The sequence below is a fragment of the Phaseolus vulgaris genome, chromosome 1, assembly GCF_000499845.2.
Source record: "Phaseolus vulgaris cultivar G19833 chromosome 1, P. vulgaris v2.0, whole genome shotgun sequence".
Lineage (NCBI taxonomy): Eukaryota > Viridiplantae > Streptophyta > Magnoliopsida > Fabales > Fabaceae > Phaseolus > Phaseolus vulgaris.
This window is the reverse complement of record NC_023759.2, coordinates 807413-830391: the sequence shown is the minus strand read 5'-3', so window position 1 is coordinate 830391 and position 22979 is coordinate 807413. Positions and strand designations below refer to the sequence as shown.

The window sequence follows — 22979 nt, the reverse complement described above, 5'->3', positions numbered from 1 at the left end:
TTGTTTACCCCGTCAAAAGAAACAAAGAAAAAGATGAGACAAGACCAAGACAATGATAAAAAAACACATGGTACAAGTTTAAACATTCTCATAAATGCTGTCAATTTGCTAATAGAGTTAAATTACCATTTATTTCCATGTAAATAAAAGGCAACGCAACAATTTATTTTAATCTGGTACTCATGTTTTGCAAACTGCATAGCCATAGACAGAGAAAACATGCACGCTGACAAGAAAATATGAAAATGTTCTATTATTATTGTTGATCTTCTTCATGTGATGCTGATGATCACTTCAAGCAGCAGCAGTATGAGACAAATGCTTGTCTATGGTTCCTTGCAACTCTTCCTTCTTAGCACCCATAATCCTGTCCACCAGCTTACCTTCTTTCAAGAAGAAGAAGGTTGGCATAGCCTCAATGGACCATTTCTCAGCAACAGTCTGAAAAACATCAGTGCAATGAACAATCATCAGTATTACTATACAGCAACTAATAGTCCACATGATCTTTTAAGGTTAAAAATCAAATCATGTGACAAAGTAGATTCACTTGTGTATATATATATATGTGCTTACACTCAGTTCCTCCACATCCACCTTGAGGAAGATTGCTTCAGGTGTCTTCTTGGCAATTTCTGCAAGAATTGGGGCAATAAAACGGCATGGACCACACCAGGAAGCAGTAAAATCCACCACAACCTAGTAATTTAAGAGAAAGGGGTTGTGAAAAGTTAACACCCTATACAACATAGAGATCTAATTTTCTTTTTATACAGAGAAAGCAACATGCTATAACCCCTTATTAAACACATGAATAGACAATAGAAAAAGCTTTCTTGTGTTTCTATTTGCTAATTTTTTTCAATTATAAAAACACCCTTCTGGCTTTTTTAATTGTTTTTCAAAGATTTATCCATGGAATAGAAAAAAAATTACATTTTTATTGCTTTCAGAACAGATTTATTAAACCCAGATGAAAAAAAAACAAAACAGAGCAGTACTTTCATAAGTAAAAAATAAAAACAGAATAAATCATGAGTAAACAACCTTAAAATGAAGAGATCTCAGAGAAAACATAGTTACAGTAGAAACAATAAAGGTGATGAAGAAGTTAAGGTTTGTTTGGTTACTAACCAGCTTTTTGGAGTCCTCTCCCTTCTGGAATTGCTCTTGCCACGCCTCAAGGGTGTGCACAGCAATGACTTGTCCCTCTTCAGCCATGTCTGAAATCCTTCACCTTGGTTTGAACAATCAGAGAGAGAGAGAGAGATTTTTAAGATGTGAGGTAGCAGAGAAAGATAGAGATTTCTTATATACTACTACATTTTTTTGTGTGTGTGTGTGTTTAATTGCAATACTGTAATTTTTAAAAGAAATATTTATTGTAGAAAGAGAAAATATAAAGAAAATCAATTAATGCAAAGAAAAATAAATATGTACTATAAATGTTATTAAATGTATTACATTAATTGTATTTTTCAATTCATGTATAAAAATATTAAACAACAAGTTAACTAATTAGAGTTATTTCAATTTAATTGGGTTTTTAAGTTAAAGTTTTAAATTTGTAGTTAATATATTTCTTTTGAATAAACTTTTTTAATAAAAATTATGCATTTTTCTACATAAACAAATACACAATTAAAAAAGAAGAAGAAAAGTTTTAAATAAAAATGGAGAATCGAGACAATAGCTTATTTAGTAAGCAAACACAAGTAATTAATAGAGAAAGAGAAAAAGTTGTGTGGCCAAAAAAATTATTTCCAAAAAAGAGTTAATTTAATATTTTTTTTTTATTACTATGATTTTTAAAAATGCTAATTAATACATTACATTAAATTAATAATAATCTAGTATAGACAATGACACAGATACCTATACAATATGAATACAAATACAGATAAATATATATAATTTTTAAAATATAGGATACGAAAACACGAATCTATATATTATATGATTATGAATTATATAAATTGATAATAAAAATTTATGTGATTTTTTTTAATAAAAAATATTTTTTATAACTAGTTTAAAAAGATTTGTTCATTATTTTTATAATCATACTAAAATTTTATATAATACATTTAAATTTTTTAAAAATTAATGTATTTATCATTTTTAAAATTATGTTACAACTGTGTTAAAATTATCAAAAATTTCACAAATATTATATGAGTGTCGGTATATAATACAATACAGCCAACAATAAAAAATATTTTATTATTTAAAATTAATTTGTTGGTGGAGATATCATGTGATACAAACGTAACACATACCAATTTATGTTATTATCAATTTAGAAAAAGTTACATTAACTCGGGAAAAAGTGAAATTAAGTTAAAAATATTTAAAATCTATAACAATATATAAAGGATTTGTTTTACATTTTTTTTTTCAATTTTATCTTTACAATATTCAAATATAATAAATTTCATAGTTATGATTCTTTAAATAACTATTTTTTAAATATTTAAATAATTCTTTCCAATAAAAAACTACCTATAAAATAAAAAATTACATACAATTTAAAGGATTGAATTGTCCATGACCAATTAAAAGGATTGAAGACATTTTCTTTCTTCTATTTTTAAAAGCTTTAAACATATATATAATCTGCATTTCTTCTTCTAAATACTATATGTTTCGTAGATTTTGGAAAGTATTTTTTTTAAAACATTTTTTTATTATTTTGATGTTTTCATAAGTATATAAAAAATAAAAATATTTGAGAAAGTTCAACCTAAAATGTTAAAGAAATAAAAAATCCTAAAAACTAATTTTCGGAAATACGTTTTATATTTCATAATGTACTTTTCCATTAACATTTTGAAAAACACTTTCTACACCATGAAAAACAAAACTGTCTCAAAAATATTTTGCAAGGGAATATTTTAAAAATACTACATAGATCACTCTTATTTTATTTTAACATTCTGTACTTTTTTAGATCATATTTTATTTTCTCACTATTGTCAAAAAGTACTTTCTAAAACATTAAACAAAACTAGATTGTTTAAATAAAACAAGAAAAGGGAGTTCATTTAGCATAAAAGGGAGGTGTAAATAGCATACAAATTAAAAAATATGAGTTTGAGTGGTGGATTCTTTAGTTGCCCAAACATAAAACAGCCCGATGGGTATCAGACATAAGAGGACAAGGCTGCTTCTTTCTGCACCCTGATAGGTTCTTATGTACCTCCATAAATTTTGTAATTCCAAAAATACCCCTGTATAGAAAAGTTTGAAATGTTCTCATATTACTTGGAAGAATTTTTTGGATTTGTTGAGGATAACCTTTTTATTTATGTAAGATGTGTTATTAGCTATGAATATCGACGTCTCTTAAATGATGTGTTGACGTCTTTTAAATGATGTGTTCGTGTCAGACACATATTGAACACTGACACTAGTAAGATATATATATGTGAAGTGTTAAATTTAAAAGATATTTATTGGATTTCTGATAATTATAACAGGATTATACTCTAATTTTAAAAAAAATATTAATTTTTTAAAAACTAAAATTTATAAATTTTTATTTTCGTGTTGATATTATAATACTCTATAAGTGCTATATAGGTTAAAGATATTTGTTAGAAGGTGAAGAGTCACACGTGGAATATTCTATACCACTTAGACACTATATCCACTCACACAACACTTCTTCCACCAAAAATTCCACACTCTCTCTCTCTCTATCCAATCCAAACCTCAAACATATATAACAAATATCATTCCAAATCATGCTCTTTCACTCTCTCAACTCCAAACATCACCATAACAATGTCACAAATGAACCACACAAACAATTTTTGAGTTTGTTTCTTCCAAAACAAACTCAAAAATGGCATCATTCCCAATGCCACATCTCCCACCATGCACTTCTCTCCCTCACACTAACACCGCCGCTCATATACTGTTACCCTCCTCTCTCTTACGCCGTCGCCGGAATCTCCACTCTCTCCGCTGCTCCGCCTCCGACAAGCCGCAAGACGACGCCGTCGAGCTCCCTCTCTTCCCTCTCCCTCTCGTCCTCTTCCCGGGCGCCATCCTCCCTCTCCAGATCTTCGAGTTCCGCTACCGCATCATGATGCACACGCTCCTCCACACCGACCTCCGCTTCGGCGTCGTCTACCACGACGCCGTCTCCGGCACCTCCGAAGTCGGCTGCGTGGGGGAGGTGGTGAAGCACGAGCGCCTCGTCGACGACCGCTTCTTCCTCGTCTGCAAGGGCCAGGAGCGGTTCCGAGTGAACGACGTCGTCCGCAGCAAACCCTACCTCGTGGGACGCGTGACGTGGCTGGAGGACCGTCCCTCGGAGAGCGATGGCGGAGACGACGCGGAGGCGCTGGCGCACGAGGTGGAGGGGTACATGAAGGACGTGATAAGGCTCTCGAACCGATTGGGGGGGAAAGGCGAGAAGGAGATGGGGGATTTGCGACGGAACCTGTTTCCGACGCCGTTCTCGTTCTTCGTGGGAAGCACGTTCGAGGGCGCGCCGAGGGAGCAGCAGGCGCTGTTGGAGTTGGAGGACACGGCGAAGAGGTTGAAGAGGGAGAAGGAGACGCTGAAGAACACGCTTAACTACCTCTCTGCTGCTTCTGCTGTCAAAGATGCTTTTCCTTCTTCTTGATTCATCATCATCTTCAATACTTCTAAATTTTGATATGCTTCACTTTTCATACTTTATATATTTGTTCATAATCACTGCTTAATGTTAATCATAGTAAATATAGTTTTGCAACTCCTAATATTCCACCATGTTAATAGCATGTCGATGAACTTGAAGTGCGTTATTTGCAGATTTTGGATCTGAACCAACAGATTTAAACTGTATAGAAAAATCAATTTTTACTTAAATATATGAACACATGGGAAGAGATTAAACAATTTTGAATTTGTATCATAATATGACATCAGAGTTCTAAGTTATGATCTCATAGTTCCGTCACGATTTTGTTTTTAGAAAACATGATGAGAAAGTATATAAACTGTCATTAATCTTAACTCTCGATATATCGAAACATTTTGAATAATATTGTTGCGTATATAATATTTTCTTATATTGTTCATCTGAAATTGAAAATGCACTTCATAAGAAAACTACTAAGATGTTAGCATGACTACTTATCTTCATCTTGATTTGGTTATAATTTAAGATGTTTATTATTAGCAATTATCAGAGAGTAAGTTTATAAACACTACATAAAGGAACGAAGACTTAAAATTTAATATATATGAACGAATATTGTCTTTTTCTATTGCTATTGTTTTTCAAGTTTTAATGTATTTCTTTATTTCACCGAAAACATTATTTAATAACAACTGATTTTAATTTATTGATAAAAAATAATTAATCACTTATCAAGATAAATATTATTTTATAAACTAATAAAAATTAGTGATATATAAAATGTAGTTTTTATATTCTAATAATATATAAATACTTTCTTAGTACAATAGTATATAGATATTCTCATAGGAGAAAACATTAGATAAAATTATTTTTTTATCATTTTATTACGTGTTTCCTAATAAATGAGTCCTAAACAAGAATGATTAATTAATTTTTTGTTATTAGTTATTACAGTTAGTAAAACCTTGTTTGTGGCGGCGGTTTTTAGTTATTAGTTATTCCGTTGCAGCTGAGACCTGAAAGGAAGACACACACAACAAATTCATATATATACATATATATATATATATATAAACACGCGCGCGCGTGTAATGGCAAATTAACGCTAACACACAATCGAAGCTTCTCTTCTCCGATTATGTCTCCCAATCGACGCTTCGAAGTTCCAACCATGGACATTCATCCTAGCCACTACGAAGAAATTGTGAGTTTCTTCTTCACCATTTTCCTCTTACAATTTCACTATTTTTTGTTTTCGTTGCGAAGCTTTACTCTTCTACTAACGCTGCATTTCGTTCAGTTTCGAAGTTCTCGTTACTACCTCTTCTAGGATTCTAAGTTTCGCTCCCTTTGATATGAAAAATGTGCGATGAAAATTACTGCGCTCTTGCTTTCTACCACAGAATGTGGCAAGATTCAGACAAGATTGCAACCTTTTTGGTTCTTTTTTACTCCACAAGTTTTGGCTATTCCTTTTGCGTCGAATTTAAGTCTAGAGTAATGTTTCAGTGCTTATTTTGAACTCTATTTGATTCCTAGAGTTGTGTTAGGAATGGTTGTTATGCACTGGTCTTGATGTGTCTGAAAAGTGAAGTTATGAAGCTGTGATCTCATTTTCATATGCACAGCCGGTCTGCGTTCTTGTCCTCTGTGTAATCTGTTTTGCAATGTGAAGGATTTGTAGTATTTGATTTGTTGCATATATTTTGGGTTTAGGGTGCTTCGTTCTTAAATACTCTTTTGTCATCTACTTTAATATCATATTTAATTTGGCCTTGTCAAGAAATAAACTGTTGTTTTGAGAAATTCTGAAAAAAAAACTCAGGGTAGTTGGGATTTGTTGAGGCTTAATCCATTTTTCTGCTACTTCTGCAATGGAAAATATGTCAATTCAAAGAAGCTCCTTTTTAGCTGCGTTTTTTGAATTTTCTGAAAAAGATCAATGAAATTGAGCTCATGTGGCATTTGGTACTTCTAACAGAACTATTGCATGTATGGTTACTAGCTTACTGTTAGGTGTTTTACTGTGGACAATTATGATCTCTTGGTTATGTACTTATATTATTTCTGTAGTCATAACTTTTGGTAATAATTTACTTTCCGTACACTTTATTTTGCTACATGTATTTATTTACAGGCTATAAATGAACAAGATGTGAACAACATCATTCTGTCGTATCTTGCACACAATTTCTACGAAGAGTCTTCAGAGGCCTTCATTGCTTGCATTGGGATGCAGCGGCCTGCAGAATATTTGGAGAGCATGCAAACAAAAAAAAGTGGGTTTATTGCTGTCTTTCAGTGTATTTCTCGAAGACTTTTGATTTCATGTGAATATCATTTTATTGGCTTGTGCACTTCAAACCTAGCTTTTTCATCTCCTGTTGAAAGATTTGTATCATATAAACTTGAATACAAGAACCGATGTTGTTCAATGGAGTGTTTATATTCGGGGATTTTGGCCCTCCAATAATGGAGGATGTTGGGGATTGCTTCTGAAATTTGAATTGTTTTTCATTGGAGCATATTAAAGTTAGTAAGGCCTCCTTGACTAAATTTCTTTCATCATTAGGAATCGTTAACTATGTACTGGAGGGAAATTCACTGAAAGCTATTGAGCTCATTGAACAGCTGTCACAGGATATTTTAAAAAACAATAAGGATTTGATGCTTGATCTTCTAAGCCTTCATTTTGTTGTCCTTGTTTGCTCTCAGAAATGGTGAGATGAGATTAATTTTTCTTCCAAGTGAGCATGTTGCAATGTTCTTGCTATCATAGAATCTTGTGTTAGCAGGGCAGAAGCTGTGGAGTTTGCTCAGGCCAATATGAGTTCCTATGCGAGCCACTCAATATATAGCGAAAGAGTTGAAGTATGTTTGCCTTTTGCTAACTATTCATTGATACATGTATGTGTCTTTAAGGTGAACTAAACATAAAGCTTCCCTTGATTCAGGATTTTATGTCCCTTCTTGCTTTTAAGAATATACTGGAATCTCCAATGGCTCATCTGACTACCACAGGCTATCGGCACCACGTGGTGGGTAATTTGAATGTCGCCCTTCTCGGTTGGTTAACTTCACTCTGCTCCTTATACTTACTATATATTTTATTGCAAATCTTAATACTTTGTTCTATCCCATGCTAAATATGATTGTCTTTGTCTTTTTTCTTAATTTTTCTGTTGATGTTGGTGATCGCCAGAACACTTTAACCTTCCCAACTGCAGTACTATGGAGCGCCTTATGCAGCAGCTAACATTAGTTAGAGAAGACTTAAGGCGCATGGTTAGGCCATTCATTATTATACTACTGTAGTTTTAGTTTTCGATGGCAGCATATGTTGCCCTTTTTCACACAAGTGCTTTTGCAATTCAAGCTTCAACTAGTTCTGTCCAACTCACTAATCATTTTGTTTTCTTATCTATTTTTGAGTGACACCACGTATTAAATTAGTCAGTGTTTCAAACTGATTATTCATTTGCTCGTTGCAGAAGGGGCTTCCACCATTTTCGTTGAGGAATTTTCTTATGCACAGCAGTTAAATATCCACTGGGATTGGGGAAAGAAGCACGTATACCTTGTTCCTTTTTGCCACTTGAGGGAATTTGATCACTAGTGTAAAGTTGTCTTCATATACTCTTGTATAAAGTTTTTGGTAGCAGGCTATCTAGTCATACTGCATTTGTAGTCTTCCTTGAAAATGGAGAAAACTGGTTTTCTGCATAAGAAATTCGATAATATGTGTGGCTTTAAGATGTCATTCTTCCATAATTTTCCACATTTTAGATTGTATTCACTCCGTTGTGAGGTTTAGCTGACAGAACCAGATACATTTTCTTTGCGACAGTATGATTTAAAAATATGTTTAACTTTTAGAAGAATATAAAAAGTATGTTTAAACTTTAAAAAATAAAAAATAAAAACGATGTAAGTTTTTTTGAAGAATATATTTAATAAGTTAAAATAAATAAATAAATAATGAATTCTCTTTTTAAAAATAGTTGCTACATACATTTTTTGATACTATTGTTATAAAATTATATGTTACACCATCAAGCTTTTTGGATACTTATATGGTATACCAGTTGATTTGCCTTTTTTCCAAATACTTTAAAAAACTAAAGAAGAAATATAAATAAATTATTAAAATACCATAAATTGAATTTTGGTGATAAAAAATGGTACTATTGTCATGAATTTGCTCTCAAAATAATCATTTGGAATGAAACATCCGTTACTACTAAATATGCTTATACTACTAAATATGCTTTGGAGGCATTAGCTTGATAATCAAATGATTTTTATACCATGATTCTCTATTTCAGAGAAAAAGTGATGATATTAGGAAGATATAGTACTTTGAGTTGTTCAAAATGGTACAAAGATATAAATGATTTTGGCATGTATTGTTAAGTCTTATTTATGGAATAACACAAAATTATTGCATTTATAATAAAATAGGTGATCATTACAAAATAACTATTTTTCATAATATCTCATATGCATTGAAGATAAGATTGAACTTACAAATTTTGATAACATGGTAAAAGTACACCACGAACTATAAATATCATGGGAAAGAAAAGGTTAAATACAAAAACTTATATAACATAGACCTTCCTAATTGGAATTTCATAAATGGAATGCACCTGGTTTATATAGCTATATTGACTCTAAAAGTTGAAGATGCTGAAAAACTTAATGACATGATTATCAATAATTTTTCAGGTAAACAACATAGTTTGTTGTGATTTGATGAGGTTGAAGGAGACATGCATCATTTATACCAATAAGAGTATTTGCATTACATTGCTCCAAGTGACTTGTCACGACATATTTTAAAGGTTAAAAAATGTGTACCATTAATATTATTACAAAGCATAAACAATAACTCTGGGTTTTATAATGGAACAAGATCATTGTGTTGTGGTTCTACATGAACATGTCGGATATTGAAATATTGATAGGTCATCATGTTGGAAAAAAGATATTTCTTATCAAGAATTAAACATGAAACAATAGAAAATGTCGATCTTCTGTTTGTGCTAATAATTTTTCGTGAAGCTAAATTTACAATTATAAATAAATCATAGGGATAAATGATACCCAACATTTGAATTTACCTTCTACTTCATATTTTTAGCCATTATCAACTATATATTGCTTTTTCAATAGATGTTTTTAAAACTTTCACAAAAGTCTTATCAAAGAAGGACACATTGATAAAGAAAGTGAAAATTTTATAAAAAATGTTTATAAAAAAAATTGGTATCTCAAAATCATATGTTATCCTTTTTATTTATGTATGACATATAAATATATGTATATCTTAATATTCTACTTAATTATAAATTATTTTATAAAATATTAAATAAATTTCATCATACTTATTTATTATATTAAATATTTTAAAGATAGCTTAAAATACAATAAGATTTTACAATAAAAATATAAATAAAACATTCAATATTTACATACACAAACAATATATGTATATTATTTTTGTAATTTTTAATAATTGTTATTCTTACATAAAAAACTAAATGATCAATTTAATTAAAAAATTATTATTTTGTCAAAAGAAAAACATGATATATATATATATAGTCAATAACAATTTTTTGTGAAAAAAACTATATATATTTATGAGATTCTTATTGTTTATTTAAAATTTTATTATAAATTATATATTATTAATGTGTATAAATATATGTCATTAGTTTTTTTATGTAATTTAAAAAAAAAATGTAAGACGTGTCGAATAAAGAGTTAAGAAGACTCCTTTAAAGATAAGTTATTTTTTTTTTCTTAAAAATGTAAATTTCTTATTATAATTTAATAATAAATTCATTAATATTTGTATATACACACACGATTAATAACGCACAATGGTTAATAATCATATGCTAATATTATTAAATATTTATAAAACAAAAATAGTCAATATAAACGTGTTAATAATAATTCTACGAAGCTATTAATCATATATTAATAATTATGTACCTGTATGGATATTGGGAGAATGAGTAATGTTGATCCACGTAGATATTCGATACTAGTTTCCTCTTTTGTAGGTTGACTCGGACCTTGGTCATGTGGATCTCTCAACTGACGGTTAGAGACATGTTTAGTGATTCCTGGATCGTGTTTTATTCAGCGAAAATTATAACTGTTTATTCCACGAATAAGTACGTTTTTATTTACTTAAGTCTTTTAATAAAAACCATTCGACAAATTACATTCACTTATAAAAATCAATTAAATTTATACATGTAGCTCTTTTAGAGATAGTTTGATATTTTTCCGTTTGAAGATAATCGTTTTCTCTCACTCACACGGTAAACACACTCTCTCACTCTTTGTCTTCTTCCTTTCTAACCAAATTCGGATAATGGTGTCTCTAATATCGCCACCTTCTTCGTCTTCCAACGTTCAATTGCACGAAACTCGTTTCTTCTCCACTCTCTTCATTCCACCAAGGTACTATTCTCACTCACTCATTATTTATCCATTTTCGCTCACTTTTTATTTATCCATTTTCGGTTTCAAAATTGTTCCTACTTATATAGGAGCGTTCAATTTCTCCACAACACACGAAACCACCAAAATCACAAATGGAAAACGGTACGGTGCGGCGTTACCGGCGCCGCCGCGTCTCCTCCGCCGTCGTTGATGAAGGAGCCTCACAAATTCTTCGACCACGTGATCATCACCGTTCGCGCGGGCGACGGAGGCCACGGCGCGGTGCTGAATCACAGAGAGAAGAACGAGCAGGAGCAGGGTAAAGCGAAGAAGAAAGGGAAAGGCTCGTTCAAGAGAGACTTCGATGGCTCGCTCATACTCCCTTCGGGAGGGCACGGAGGGGACGTGGTGATCTACGCCGACGAGGGTTTAGACACGTTGCTGGAGTTTCACAGCAAGAGCAGGTATCAAGCCAAGCGCGGTGGCAACGTTGGTGCGATGGGCGTTTTGACGTCGATGTTGCGGAATGGACTTGTGGCGCCCACGATGCGCATTCCTGTTCCTGTAGGTTTGTATGCTCTGTTTTTGTGTTTTACTGATTTTTTTTCCTGATTATTGGCCTAATTGATAGCTGTTTTTGAACTTTTATGATTAGGCTTTGTGACGCTAGAAACATTTTCCCAATGTTAAAAAATAGAAAGGAACAAAAATCTATATAAGTTAGCTAAAATTAACTTATATATGAGATGAAAATAAATTATAATAGACTTAAAATGAAACAAGTTTTGGAAATTTACTTATGTATAAATTAATTTTAATTTGTAAGGAAACTAATTTTATTTTCTTATTCTTTTAGTAGAGTGCTTACAGCAAAGTTTATTGAATCAGGTCCAATGAAAATAATAAAAATTTTGGATGAAGTTTTGATTCCGGTAAAAGGGGGTCGAACTTTATGTATGTGTGTTTTACCTTAATCCCTCGTTCAGATGCATTCTCAACAGGGATGACACTCTGATAGAAGATAAGAAGACATTGGAATATCCTTACAAGTTCATAATCATAAAATGAATGTCTTCCTTGCCTTAAAACATTAATATGAGAAGCAATATAAACCGAAAGGGAAATAGTAAATGACCTGAACTCTTATCTCCCCTCTCTTGGCCGTGATTTGCATACTCCATTTGATTGAGTCTTTAATTGAAACTCAATCTTAACCCAAGCTACAATTACAAATTTAAAGCAAACACAAGTCAAAGTAAAATCTAGTGTTTAGAAACACGTATTTTATTCTCTAAAACTAATATTAATAAAGATAATTTTCAATCATGTACTCATCACATTCTCACAAGGGATTGATGTTGGACAGGACTCAACACACCTTTAGTTGTAGGCGACATTGCAAGTTGTAGAGAAAGCAAAAATGTCTTTAGGAGGCTTATTCATAGTTGTTCACCACTCTTAAGGTCTTTGTTTACATTAAAATGGACTAAAGTGTAACATATATTCATCTCGCAAAGGAAGGGTACGTAATTAAAGTAGATGGAAGAATGTAAATTAAGTATTTTTAAAAGAGGATGGTGTAATTTGTTCTAAAAAAGTATCAACCAAGAATGAAAAGAAAACTGAAAAACAAATGTCTCTTGTTTGGTTTGAGAAAGTATTTTTGTTTATTATTTCCTATTTTCATTTATAATTACAAAAATATCACTTTATTTTCTCTTTGTATAGAATGGTGAAATAAAAAATAAGTCTTTGAAATTAGAAACGTAGTGAATATAAAATGATGCTTTTATCATTGATGAAAACAGGAGACATTTTCTCAAACCAAACAAGTAATCAGGTGGCAATCGACTTATTCTTTTTTTGCTTTCATTTTGAATTTGCATGTTTTGAATTTAGTTACAAAAAAAGGTTAACTTGTTTTCATTTGGTTCTTGTTTGGTAAAAACAATCTGCCAAGAATTAAATTTGACTGCGTTTATAAATGTCACAGGTACAGTTGTGAAAAGCAAGCGAGGGAAGGTGTCGGCTGATCTAGCACGACCTGGTGATGAAGTTCTCGTCGCTAGGGGAGGACAAGGAGGGGTAGTGTACACATTCAAAATTCTATTCAAATCTGTTAATGTTGTGATTGAGTTATGAATATTTTAATCGATGAAAGACATTACCAAATTGTTTGGTGGATAAGTTGTATTGTTTCAGCTTGATGATAAAATGAATAATTAGACTGTCAGAGTTCACATGTGCATATAAATCATTTGGCACTACAGTAGGGTTGTTGCCTTATGACGTTAAAGTAGTCATGGGTTTAAATTCAGGAATTGGCCTCTTGGGTTTGTAGGAGTAAGGATGCTTACGTCTACCCTGCCTAGACCCCATTAGGTTGGAACATTGATCACTGGGCTGCCCTTCTCATTCATTTTTTCATGACATACCTTTATCTTGTTTGTTAGTTTTGTACTTTACACCTGAATCTGAATTTTCTTTTTTGCATGCCCAGATTAGCTTGCTGGAAATGCCACATGGTCAAAGAAAAAAGATGATGGCTCAGACAACAAATGTGATGAGAGATGATTCAGACAAGGTAAAGTTTATCAGTATGCGTCCTTGGAAATATATCATTAGTAACCTCTTATAGTTACAATCTTGTGCAAATTGAAAATCTTATATAAGGATAAAATCAACCGGTGTCTCAGTTAACCAAAGTATTTTTGAGTTTTACAATTTCATAATGACTGACCAATTATTTTGTATACTTGTTTTTCACTATTTTTGCCATGGGTTTACTAATATTCTGCTTTTAAATTGTTAATTGTAATTGTTAGAATAAATAATCTTAAATAGAATTCATTCATTGTATCTAATGTATCCAAAGTTATTATAAATATGAGATCCTAAGAGAGGGAAATTCACTCAAATTCATTCTAACTCTTTTGTATTTTTCTCAAGTGTAATATTTGGCTTTGTTTGTAAATGTAAATCTTCTTCAGTCTGGAAACAGTAGAGTAGGAGTATTTTGAAATTTCTGCATTAGCAACTTCTGTTCTTATCTCACTGTAAGATATAACATTACTATTTAATTTTTTTACAGATTTTAGTTCACGGTCAACCTGGAGAGGAAGTTAAGTTGGAGTTGATCCTACGAGTTGTAGCTGACGTTGGTCTGATTGTAAGTTTTGCATCTATGCATAATGCCCTTTTTATTTAGTAATATGATGCCTTAGTTCTATCTTAATAATAACTGTGAGCTTGACATCGGTGAAGTTTTAGTTTTTTTATCTCCATATCAAGAAGATAACTTTATCATTGTCGGGAAACTAAAATACCATGGTGTGGAGTTTGTGAAAGATGACATGGAGAGGTGTAATATACCTGAAGTATTTTTTTCTTTCTTTGTATCAAATCATTTGTTTGTTTGATGAACAAAGGTCAACTGTATATTGGTTGTTTCTTACATTTTGTCCTCCTGGTGTTTTCATCCTTTCATCTCATGACCACGTTAATCTTATTTTAGGGACTTCCAAATGCTGGGAAATCAACACTTCTGGCTGCCATTACACTTGCTAAACCTGACATTGCTGATTACCCTTTTACAACATTAATGCCAAATCTTGGACGCCTAGGTGGTGATCCCAGCCTGGGGGCAGGAATGTATTCATCCGAAGCTACATTGGCAGATTTGCCTGGTCTTATTGAAGGCGCTCATTTAGGAAAGGTATCAAATACTTTTATTTTGATCAAATGTTCCCATTTTAAACCATTGAGATGCTAAATAACGGTTTTGTCTTTCACTTTCAGGGTCTTGGTCGCAATTTTTTGAGGCACCTCAGGAGGACCCGGCTATTGGTCCATGTTGTTGATGCTGCCACAGAGAGTCCTGTAAATGACTACAGAACTGTCAGAGAAGTATGTACTTTACAGTATAACTGGATATATTTTTTTTATCCATTCAGGCTAAGGTTTTTTCATTGGTTCAACAGCTTGATTTAAAGTGTTGTTTATTTTAGCTGTGGAGGAGTCTTAATTCTAATTATATCAATTAGAAGGGAGTTTACTTGGAAAATTGATCTTATTATCCCTAATTAGTTTTTTCTTAAAAGTCAACAATTTGTAAGTCATGTTAAGCTGCTTTGTTGTTGATAATCACAACTCTGTTGTTTGTCCATTTGGTATTTTCAGTTAGCTAGGCAAAATATACAAATAAATAACAGCAGGAAATACCGGTTTTTTCTTGCTGTGAAGAGTTTCCCAAGTTCTCTGTTTTCAATCCTGCTCATGCTCTTTCCCCATTGCAATTTCTCTGTTTTTCAGGAGTTGCGCATGTATAATCCTGCTTACCTTGAGAGACCGTATGTTGTAGTTTTGAATAAGATTGACCTACCAGAGGTATGTAGTGTCGGAGCCAATATGTGGGTTAAGTGTTATCTTTTAGTTTCTTTTTATCTTGAAAAGGGATGGCCAATGCATCATCTGGATTGTTTAGGGAGGGTCATGTATTTTCAAGAAATATGCAAAATTATGTCACATAACAAACACTTTCATCTCATTATAATCTTAGGCAAAGGACAGACTTCCATCATTGATTCAAGAAATCATGAGAATTGGCAACCGTGGTGCTCAATTGTCTGATGAAACTGACACGAAGGAGAAAAGACTGGAGGACTATCCTAGACCTCTTTCTGTTGTTGGAGTCAGTGTTCTGTAAGTGATCCAGACTTTGTTTTATATTTCCTTTTGAAAGTGTTTTTCTGTTTGACAATTTGCTCTATATTTTCTTTTTGAAAGTGTTTTTTACGTTTTATATTTCTTCTTGAAAGTGTTCTTGTTCTTTCACACACGAATAGTGATTGCTTAGACAATTTCTTCATTATATTATAATTCTAATACATGGACTTTGGTCAACAAGAGTCAGCCTTCTGTAAGTGCGAGAGTCTTTTGAAAGTGTTTTTCTGCTTGACAACTTGTTTTATATGTTTTTTAAAATATTTTTCTTCTTCACTCGTGTAGTAATTGTGCAAACAATCTCTTTATTGTATTATAATTCTATACATTGACTTTGGTCAAATTTTGTTGTTGCTTGCAGAAAGGGTGTCCGGATTAATGAGATGTTGAAGGAGATAAGGGCTGCTCTAAAGAAGTGCAAGGATTCTAGTGAAACATTGGTTTCTACTTCAGAATAGCTTATTATATGCTTTTGTTAAGCAATATTGCATTGCAGTTTATCAAGGCCTTTTTGCATTGACAACATGAAAATTAGTCTGGTATTAATGTGAATTTATCAGAGAACAAAGTTAAGAAAGATTATTACCAGTTCTCAGGAGTGAGATACGATGAAAGCATCAAGATTGACATAAAAAAGTTTATACTGTTGTAAGCATCAGAATTGACATGAAAGTTTACAAAATTGCAAGCATCAAAATTGACAAATTGAGAATGGGAGTTTATATATTTTTCAAGCATGAAGAGTGACAATTCCACATGAAATTTGTATAATATATAGTACAAATGTAATCAAAATTATGCAATATTTATATTCTATAATGCGGCCAAGAATCTTGTCTGTCAGTCCCATGCTGGCACCATAAATAGCACAATAAATATGTTATAAGATTACAAATAGCATAATAAATATTATTAGAGGGTATAATAAATGGCATAATAAATATTTGTTAAGGACTATGTCATCTTCTGTGGAAGTATTTGTGCATGTGTTCTCATTTGCAACTTCTAGATTTGTTAGTTCAAACAAAATAAAGCACTTTTGGAGGAGTGAATTGTACTTCTCATACCTCTGTTAAAGCGCTTTTACTTGTTATTATTGAATCTTTCATGATACCATGACCATAAGATCTCACTGGCATGTCAAGTGTCTACTCATGTGAGCTGATGTTGAGAGCATCAACTATATTTCTCTGCATGTCTAAATAACGTGTTTTTATGTAACTGCCACCTGTGAGCAAAATCATGTTTACCAATCTCACTTTGAGTAGAAAGTTTGGAATATAGTGTAACAGCACATTTGGACATACATGTATCTCAATGTGAAAAGCCAACAAATCATAGTTAGGAGATAAACATCATACCCAAGAATCATGGTTTTGAAAACCTCAAATTCCACAAGAAAAAAAAAAAGAACAATGATGCTGTACTTGCAACTGGTCCTTGTTGATACCTCTGTCGTACACAGAGGGATACCTAGTCTTGTTCTGCACTCTTCCCATATCAATCAGAATCACCTGATACAAGAAAAAAAATAATATAATATATCTAAACTATTTCATATCAGTTTTAAATTAATCTAGATATGTTACTTACTCTAGTTGTTAAAGTGCATTTGAGAAGTGAATATTTTCTATTTTAAATCATGCCAAGTTTCAAGACTATTTCCAATCTTAATTTATCAGTATTGATAAGTGCATTTCAAGAATGATCTGCACAGTTTTTTTATATTTCCTTAGGAAACACTTCTTTCTGATTTATTCCAACAAAAAAACTAACTCATAGATAACTAGTGAGTATCTGTGAATGCAAAATGCACATCACTGAAACAGTAAACAAAATGTGAAACGTCTAACCATTTTGGTAGACTGGCACGTGTTTCTTAGCAGTCATTAACTCTGGTTGTAGTTCTTTAATGTGCACTGATTACAATTCCAAACTTTGAAACTACCAGGATCCGTTACTTTGGCTTTGTAATTATTGCAATTTCATGGATTAAAGTTTCATTCCTGAGAGTCTCATAGTTATCTTGCACTGTTTCTTCCAAATGTCACATGGCAAAAGAAAGCATTAGATAAACAGTATAAACCAAGAGAAACCGCTTACAGCTTTTAATTTCTTCCCTTATCGTTCGGTTTTTATAGTCTGCATTCATGGTCTCACTCAATAAATAAAGGGAAAACCAAATGAGAGTTTTGCTCTCGATTCTTCACTACCTGAGTTTGTATACAAACAAAAATCCAAGCCAAGTGTGTTAAAGAGAAACCAACAGTGAGACTCATAGTTGACACGATGATCCTGGATCATCATGCCAAGTAGCCACAAAACTCCACTAAGGGCCACGTTTCAAATACTTGGGTTAACTATTTACTCATCTGAGTATAAATACCCTCATCACCTCCCATTTCTCACACCAAACACAGCCTTCTCTCCATAGTCCCTTCCCCAGCACAATGCTGAAATCAGGCATGGGAATGAATGCGAGTAAGCAGGTGAAAAAAGCTGCTAAAGCAAGTTCCAGAAAGGGGTGTATGAGGGGCAAAGGAGGCCCTGAGAATGCCACTTGCACCTTCAAAGGTGTGAGGCAGAGAACTTGGGGCAAATGGGTGGCTGAGATCCGTGAGCCCAACCGTGGTGCACGCCTCTGGCTAGGCACATTTGAGACCTCTTTAGAGGCTGCCATGGCCTATGATGGTGCAGCACGCAAGCTCTACGGATCTGATGCAAAACTCAACCTCCCAGAGCTTCCTCTGCTCTTCAATTTCCAGTTTCCACCACCAAATCCTTCTCTCAACCCTCAGATCCCCCACATGCCACCACCCCCACAGCCTCAAAACCCTCAGATTCCCCTTTTCTATGATATTTTCAATCTCTCCCCCTCTGATTTCATCAACACCCTCTCCAATAACACCAACATCATCACCAACCCTGTTGTCTCCCCGCCCCCTCAGCATGCAATTGCTGATTCTGCCCCTGTGTACACCAGCGACTCTCTTGTCGCAATTCCCTCTGAATCCACCACCACCACCATGGAAATTTACCCCTCCTCCAATCCTGTGGAGATCAACAAGGTTGATCCTCTTTTGTCATTCAATGACACTCCTGACCCCATGTTTGATGAGTCCATCTGGGCTGAAGCAATTTCTCTGGATTTGCCTCTCATACCAGAAGCTGCTGGAATTTATGAAGCTGAAACCTTTCTTGAAGTGGGTCCTTGGGACTCTCTGCTGCCAACTCCCTGGTGCATGTAATCGATCTCAAATGGAACTCCTAAGCCTGATGATACAGAAGTAGTAGTAGTAATAATAAAAGGAAATCTCATCTCAGATGATGAATACCTTATACATCACCTAAACTTAGGGTTATGTGAATATATATATAAGTGATGTATTAATTCTGTGAGGCTGTGGAATACATAAAGGTTATATATATAGGCAGTGTATATATGTATGTGGGTCTCTGTCTTATATTTAAAGTATGTCTTAAGGCTGCTAAAGGACGTCATGTTAACTTCATCGGCATGACAGGGATCATCTGTATTATTTTATCATCAGCAGCATATTATTAGAATGCTTTGTATAAGAATTATATTATAATATATATATTATTGTATAATATTATCGTATAATGTTGTAACTCTATCTTAGAACTTTCATAAAAAAGCTCAAATCTTTGTCTTAAAAATTTCTCTCCTTAACATTTTTGGTTATGGGGTAATAGTCATTTTCCTCCTCCTTAGGACGTTTCTGTATTAGGGTAAATGTTATTTTCCTCCTCCGTAGGACGCTTCTGCATTAGGGTAAATGTCCATGTCTTGTCGGATTTTTGTGTGACTTATGGTTCTTGCATTAGGGTAGTTAGGGTTATCGTCATTAGGGTTACTGCACTAGGGTAAAAATGGGTTATCGTCATTAGGGTTACTGCACTAGGGTAAACATCATTTTTACCTTGTCGGATTCTTGTGGAACTTATGGTTCTTGCCTTAGCATTATCGTAGGTAGGGGTTGGGTTGTTTTCTATTTTCATGGGACGTAGAGTTCTTCTATTCTGGTCGGACTTAGGGTTCTTGTTTTCTGGTCGGACTTAGGGTTCTTCCCTTATGCTCTCGAGTTGCTGATATATTTAGGTTCTCTTAATTCCTATAGAAAGTGCCAATACAGCTTTTGTTTTAATCTTTTCTTTGAGTTTTTGTCTTGAGTATTCTTGTTTTATCTCAAAACTTCATTTCTTATCACCTGAGTAGTTTTGTTTTATCTTCAAACTTTACTTGAGATCTTCAAACCATTCTAATGCAAAAGAACCTTTCTCCACAAATTTTGTCTGTACAATTTGTGTCTTATTGTTTTATCTTCAAGGAATCTTGAGTTGTTGAAATATCTTAGTATTTCTATAATATATATATATATATATATATATATATATATATATATATATAAAATTTGTATATACACTTACTAGAGTTCTAATATAAATAAATTTGTCTTCATGCAAATAATCTTTTGCCAAAATATATTTGTAGTATTGTATGGAATAGATAATATTACATAATTTTTGTTTGCAATAGTTTAAATAGTTTTTTTATCCCTTATCTATATAGAATAAATAAAATAAACATAACTCTTCTATTAGTAATATAAATATTCTGGTAAAATAGACAATTCTACGTAAATATTTATATTTTGGTAAATAATATTACTGTACCTAATTAGAGTTATATATGTAGTTAAATATATTAATATAATAATATTTTAATAAAATAATGTTAAGAGTAATAACTTATGTAGTGTACTTAATTGTTTCACTAGTAAAACTTTATGTAATACCTACTTTCTACATATTTGAATAGTAGGATAACATTACTGCTTGTAAATATCACGTAAAATTATATTTTGTGTTAATATTTATTAGTATGATGCATTATGTTGGTAACTAAATATTAAGTAATAATATTAAAGAAATATAATGGAATGATGACTAATTATTTAAATAACTCTTAAAATACTAGTTATTTAAATAATTTGATTGACATTTGTATTATGAAAGTAAGTAATTCTTACCTGTAAAACAATTTGAGTTTTACTTTATCGATATTTTAGTTTGTTTTTTTTAAATACTGATAAAAAAAACTTTTTTTTTAAAATGGAGTATATATGAATATGACTATTATTGTACTCCAATCCTTATCAAGTGTAAAACTAATATATATAAAATGAAAGTTGAGATATTTTTTCACCTACAAAACTGTATAAATAATTACATGACTATAAAAATGATATTTACATGATGCTAAATATGTTTAAACTAAGATTTTAACAAGTTTTTTCAAAAACATGTTTTATTTACTTTGAATATCTTCATATTTATATAATTATAAAACAGGTTTATAAAGGACATTAAAAAATTCTCTAAAAAGTAATGATAATTAGAATACCTCTATAATTTAAGTTTTGGAATCTTCCAACAAAGTTATAGTTCCAAGTGCCAAGAAAAAAATTACATTCTTATATTCTGTCATTAGTGCTTTAAATAACACTACAAAAAAAATCAGTATTATCTACGGATTTTTACTCAGGGATCTGAGTCCGTAGGTAAATTCAACGTTACCTGCGGATATTACCTACGAACAACATTACCTACGGACATTACCTACAGATTCTGAATCTGTAGGTAAATTCAGCATTACCTACCAACTATTACCCACAAATTCTGAATTCGTAAGTAAATTCAGCATTACCTACCAACTATTACCTACGGATCTTATTACCTACCAACTTTTACCTACGGATCTCTATTACCTATCAACTATTACTCACGAATCTTTATTACCTACGAACTATCACCTACTTATCTTTATTACCTACCAACTATTATCATAATAATTATATACATAATATTAAAAATATTAATATAATATGAAAAATTATAAAAACATAATTCATATTCATAAATAATAATAATAGTAAATAATTTATACATATTATTAATATTAATATAATAATTTAAATAATATAAATAGTATTATATTAATAATATAAATAATATAAATAATATTTAATAATATTAATAATATTTAATAATATTAATAATATTAATAATATTTAATAATATTTAATAATATTAATAATATTTAATAATATTTAATAATATTTAATAATATTTAATAATATTTAATAATATTTAATAATATTTAATAATATTTAATAATATTTAATAATAATAATAATATTAATAATATTTAATAATATTAATAATATTTAATAATATTAATAATATTAATAATAATATTATTATTAAATATATGAAGAATGTTATTAATTTTTATTTTATTAATTATATTAATATTGATAATCATACTTATAAATATAATTATAATCATAACATGACTGATGTAATGGTTAAAGCTTCTATGGACATATCTCAAGGGACTTGACTTCGAGTCCCACATGCTGCAGTTTAGTTCTAACATTAATTATAATTGGCAAAAAAATAATATTTGTAAATAATAATTAAAAAAAAAAAATTCAAATAATAATTAAAATTTTAAAAATAAAATATATTAACATTACCTACGAACTTGGAGTCAGTGGGTATTACCTACGCAGTTGGTGGGTAATGCTGTTTTCGTTACCCACGGACATAATATCCGTAAGTAAATTACCGACGCCAACATTACCTACAGATTTTGTCCGTAGATAAATTGGATTTTTCTTGTAGTGAAATATAAAAATAAGTATTTAAACAATAAAAAAATTATTTTTATGTATAATATTTTGGAAAGATTTTGGACAAGTATATATGCAAAACACAAATAAACAGTTTTAAATTGTTAAATTTTATTTATTTATTAAATTGATACATAAGTAAAATTTGAGATTCTGGATGGTTTAGGTGTATAAGTATGAGGTGTGATTAAAGTTGCTAATCAAGTAAGAATATAGGACATATATTCGTGTTTTTTTTATAAATAAAATGTATGTATAAAGATTGTGTGTGAAAAAAAAAAGACACATATCCCATGAGTGAAGAAAAAAAATTAAAATTTTATTGAATCTCACTTGTCTTATCTATTTTTCTGAGAATAAAGTTGTATCTACTTTAAGATTAAAGAGTGTGAATAGTATTTAAGATGATTTCACCATATACAAAGCTATTTCTCCTA

General features: G+C 31.4%; 5 protein-coding genes and 1 long non-coding RNA gene across 7 annotated transcripts; 4 read left to right on the top strand and 2 right to left on the bottom strand.

Annotated features, from left to right (window-relative positions):
* Positions 1–68: 68 nt before the first annotated feature.
* Positions 69–1348, bottom strand: LOC137816376 (thioredoxin H-type-like). Its single transcript, XM_068619480.1, has 3 exons — positions 1135–1348; positions 577–699; positions 69–441 (listed from the first exon to the last, which is right to left on the bottom strand). Exons 1-3 carry the CDS (start codon positions 1219–1221, stop codon positions 295–297), a joined length of 357 nt encoding a protein of 118 aa, XP_068475581.1. The 5' UTR covers positions 1222–1348; the 3' UTR covers positions 69–294.
* A 2342-nt stretch (positions 1349–3690) lies between these two features.
* On the top strand, positions 3691–4747 carry LOC137816374 (uncharacterized). The gene has a single exon (XM_068619478.1). The coding sequence runs from the start codon at positions 3848–3850 to the stop codon at positions 4634–4636; it is 789 nt and encodes a 262-aa protein (XP_068475579.1). The 5' UTR covers positions 3691–3847; the 3' UTR covers positions 4637–4747.
* A 678-nt stretch (positions 4748–5425) lies between these two features.
* Positions 5426–8392, top strand: LOC137816372 (uncharacterized). 2 transcript variants are annotated; one of them, XM_068619475.1, is made up of 7 exons: positions 5426–5843; positions 6777–6918; positions 7212–7359; positions 7435–7510; positions 7594–7705; positions 7842–7924; positions 8131–8392. In XM_068619475.1, exons 1-7 carry the CDS (start codon positions 5778–5780, stop codon positions 8179–8181), a joined length of 678 nt encoding a protein of 225 aa, XP_068475576.1. In that variant the 5' UTR covers positions 5426–5777; the 3' UTR covers positions 8182–8392. The 2 variants fall into 2 exon arrangements, with proteins under 2 accessions (XP_068475576.1, XP_068475577.1); XM_068619476.1 differs by having other exon boundaries at positions 7594–7677; positions 8131–8187.
* Positions 8393–10918: 2526 nt separating this feature from the next.
* On the top strand, positions 10919–16557 carry LOC137816369 (probable GTP-binding protein OBGC2). The gene is made up of 10 exons (XM_068619473.1): positions 10919–11119; positions 11209–11669; positions 13095–13186; positions 13602–13685; positions 14193–14270; positions 14616–14816; positions 14900–15007; positions 15413–15487; positions 15660–15802; positions 16185–16557. The coding sequence occupies exons 1-10, from the start codon at positions 11031–11033 to the stop codon at positions 16279–16281; spliced, it is 1428 nt and encodes a 475-aa protein (XP_068475574.1). The 5' UTR covers positions 10919–11030; the 3' UTR covers positions 16282–16557.
* Positions 16558–16643: 86 nt separating this feature from the next.
* Positions 16644–18211, bottom strand: LOC137816371 (uncharacterized). The gene is made up of 3 exons (XR_011081792.1): positions 17677–18211; positions 17185–17337; positions 16644–17051 (listed from the first exon to the last, which is right to left on the bottom strand). It is a non-coding gene; the product is annotated as an uncharacterized lncRNA (long non-coding RNA).
* A 27-nt stretch (positions 18212–18238) lies between these two features.
* On the top strand, positions 18239–19448 carry LOC137816370 (ethylene-responsive transcription factor ABI4-like). The gene has a single exon (XM_068619474.1). The coding sequence runs from the start codon at positions 18274–18276 to the stop codon at positions 19069–19071; it is 798 nt and encodes a 265-aa protein (XP_068475575.1). The 5' UTR covers positions 18239–18273; the 3' UTR covers positions 19072–19448.
* The last annotated feature ends 3531 nt before the right edge of the window (positions 19449–22979 follow it).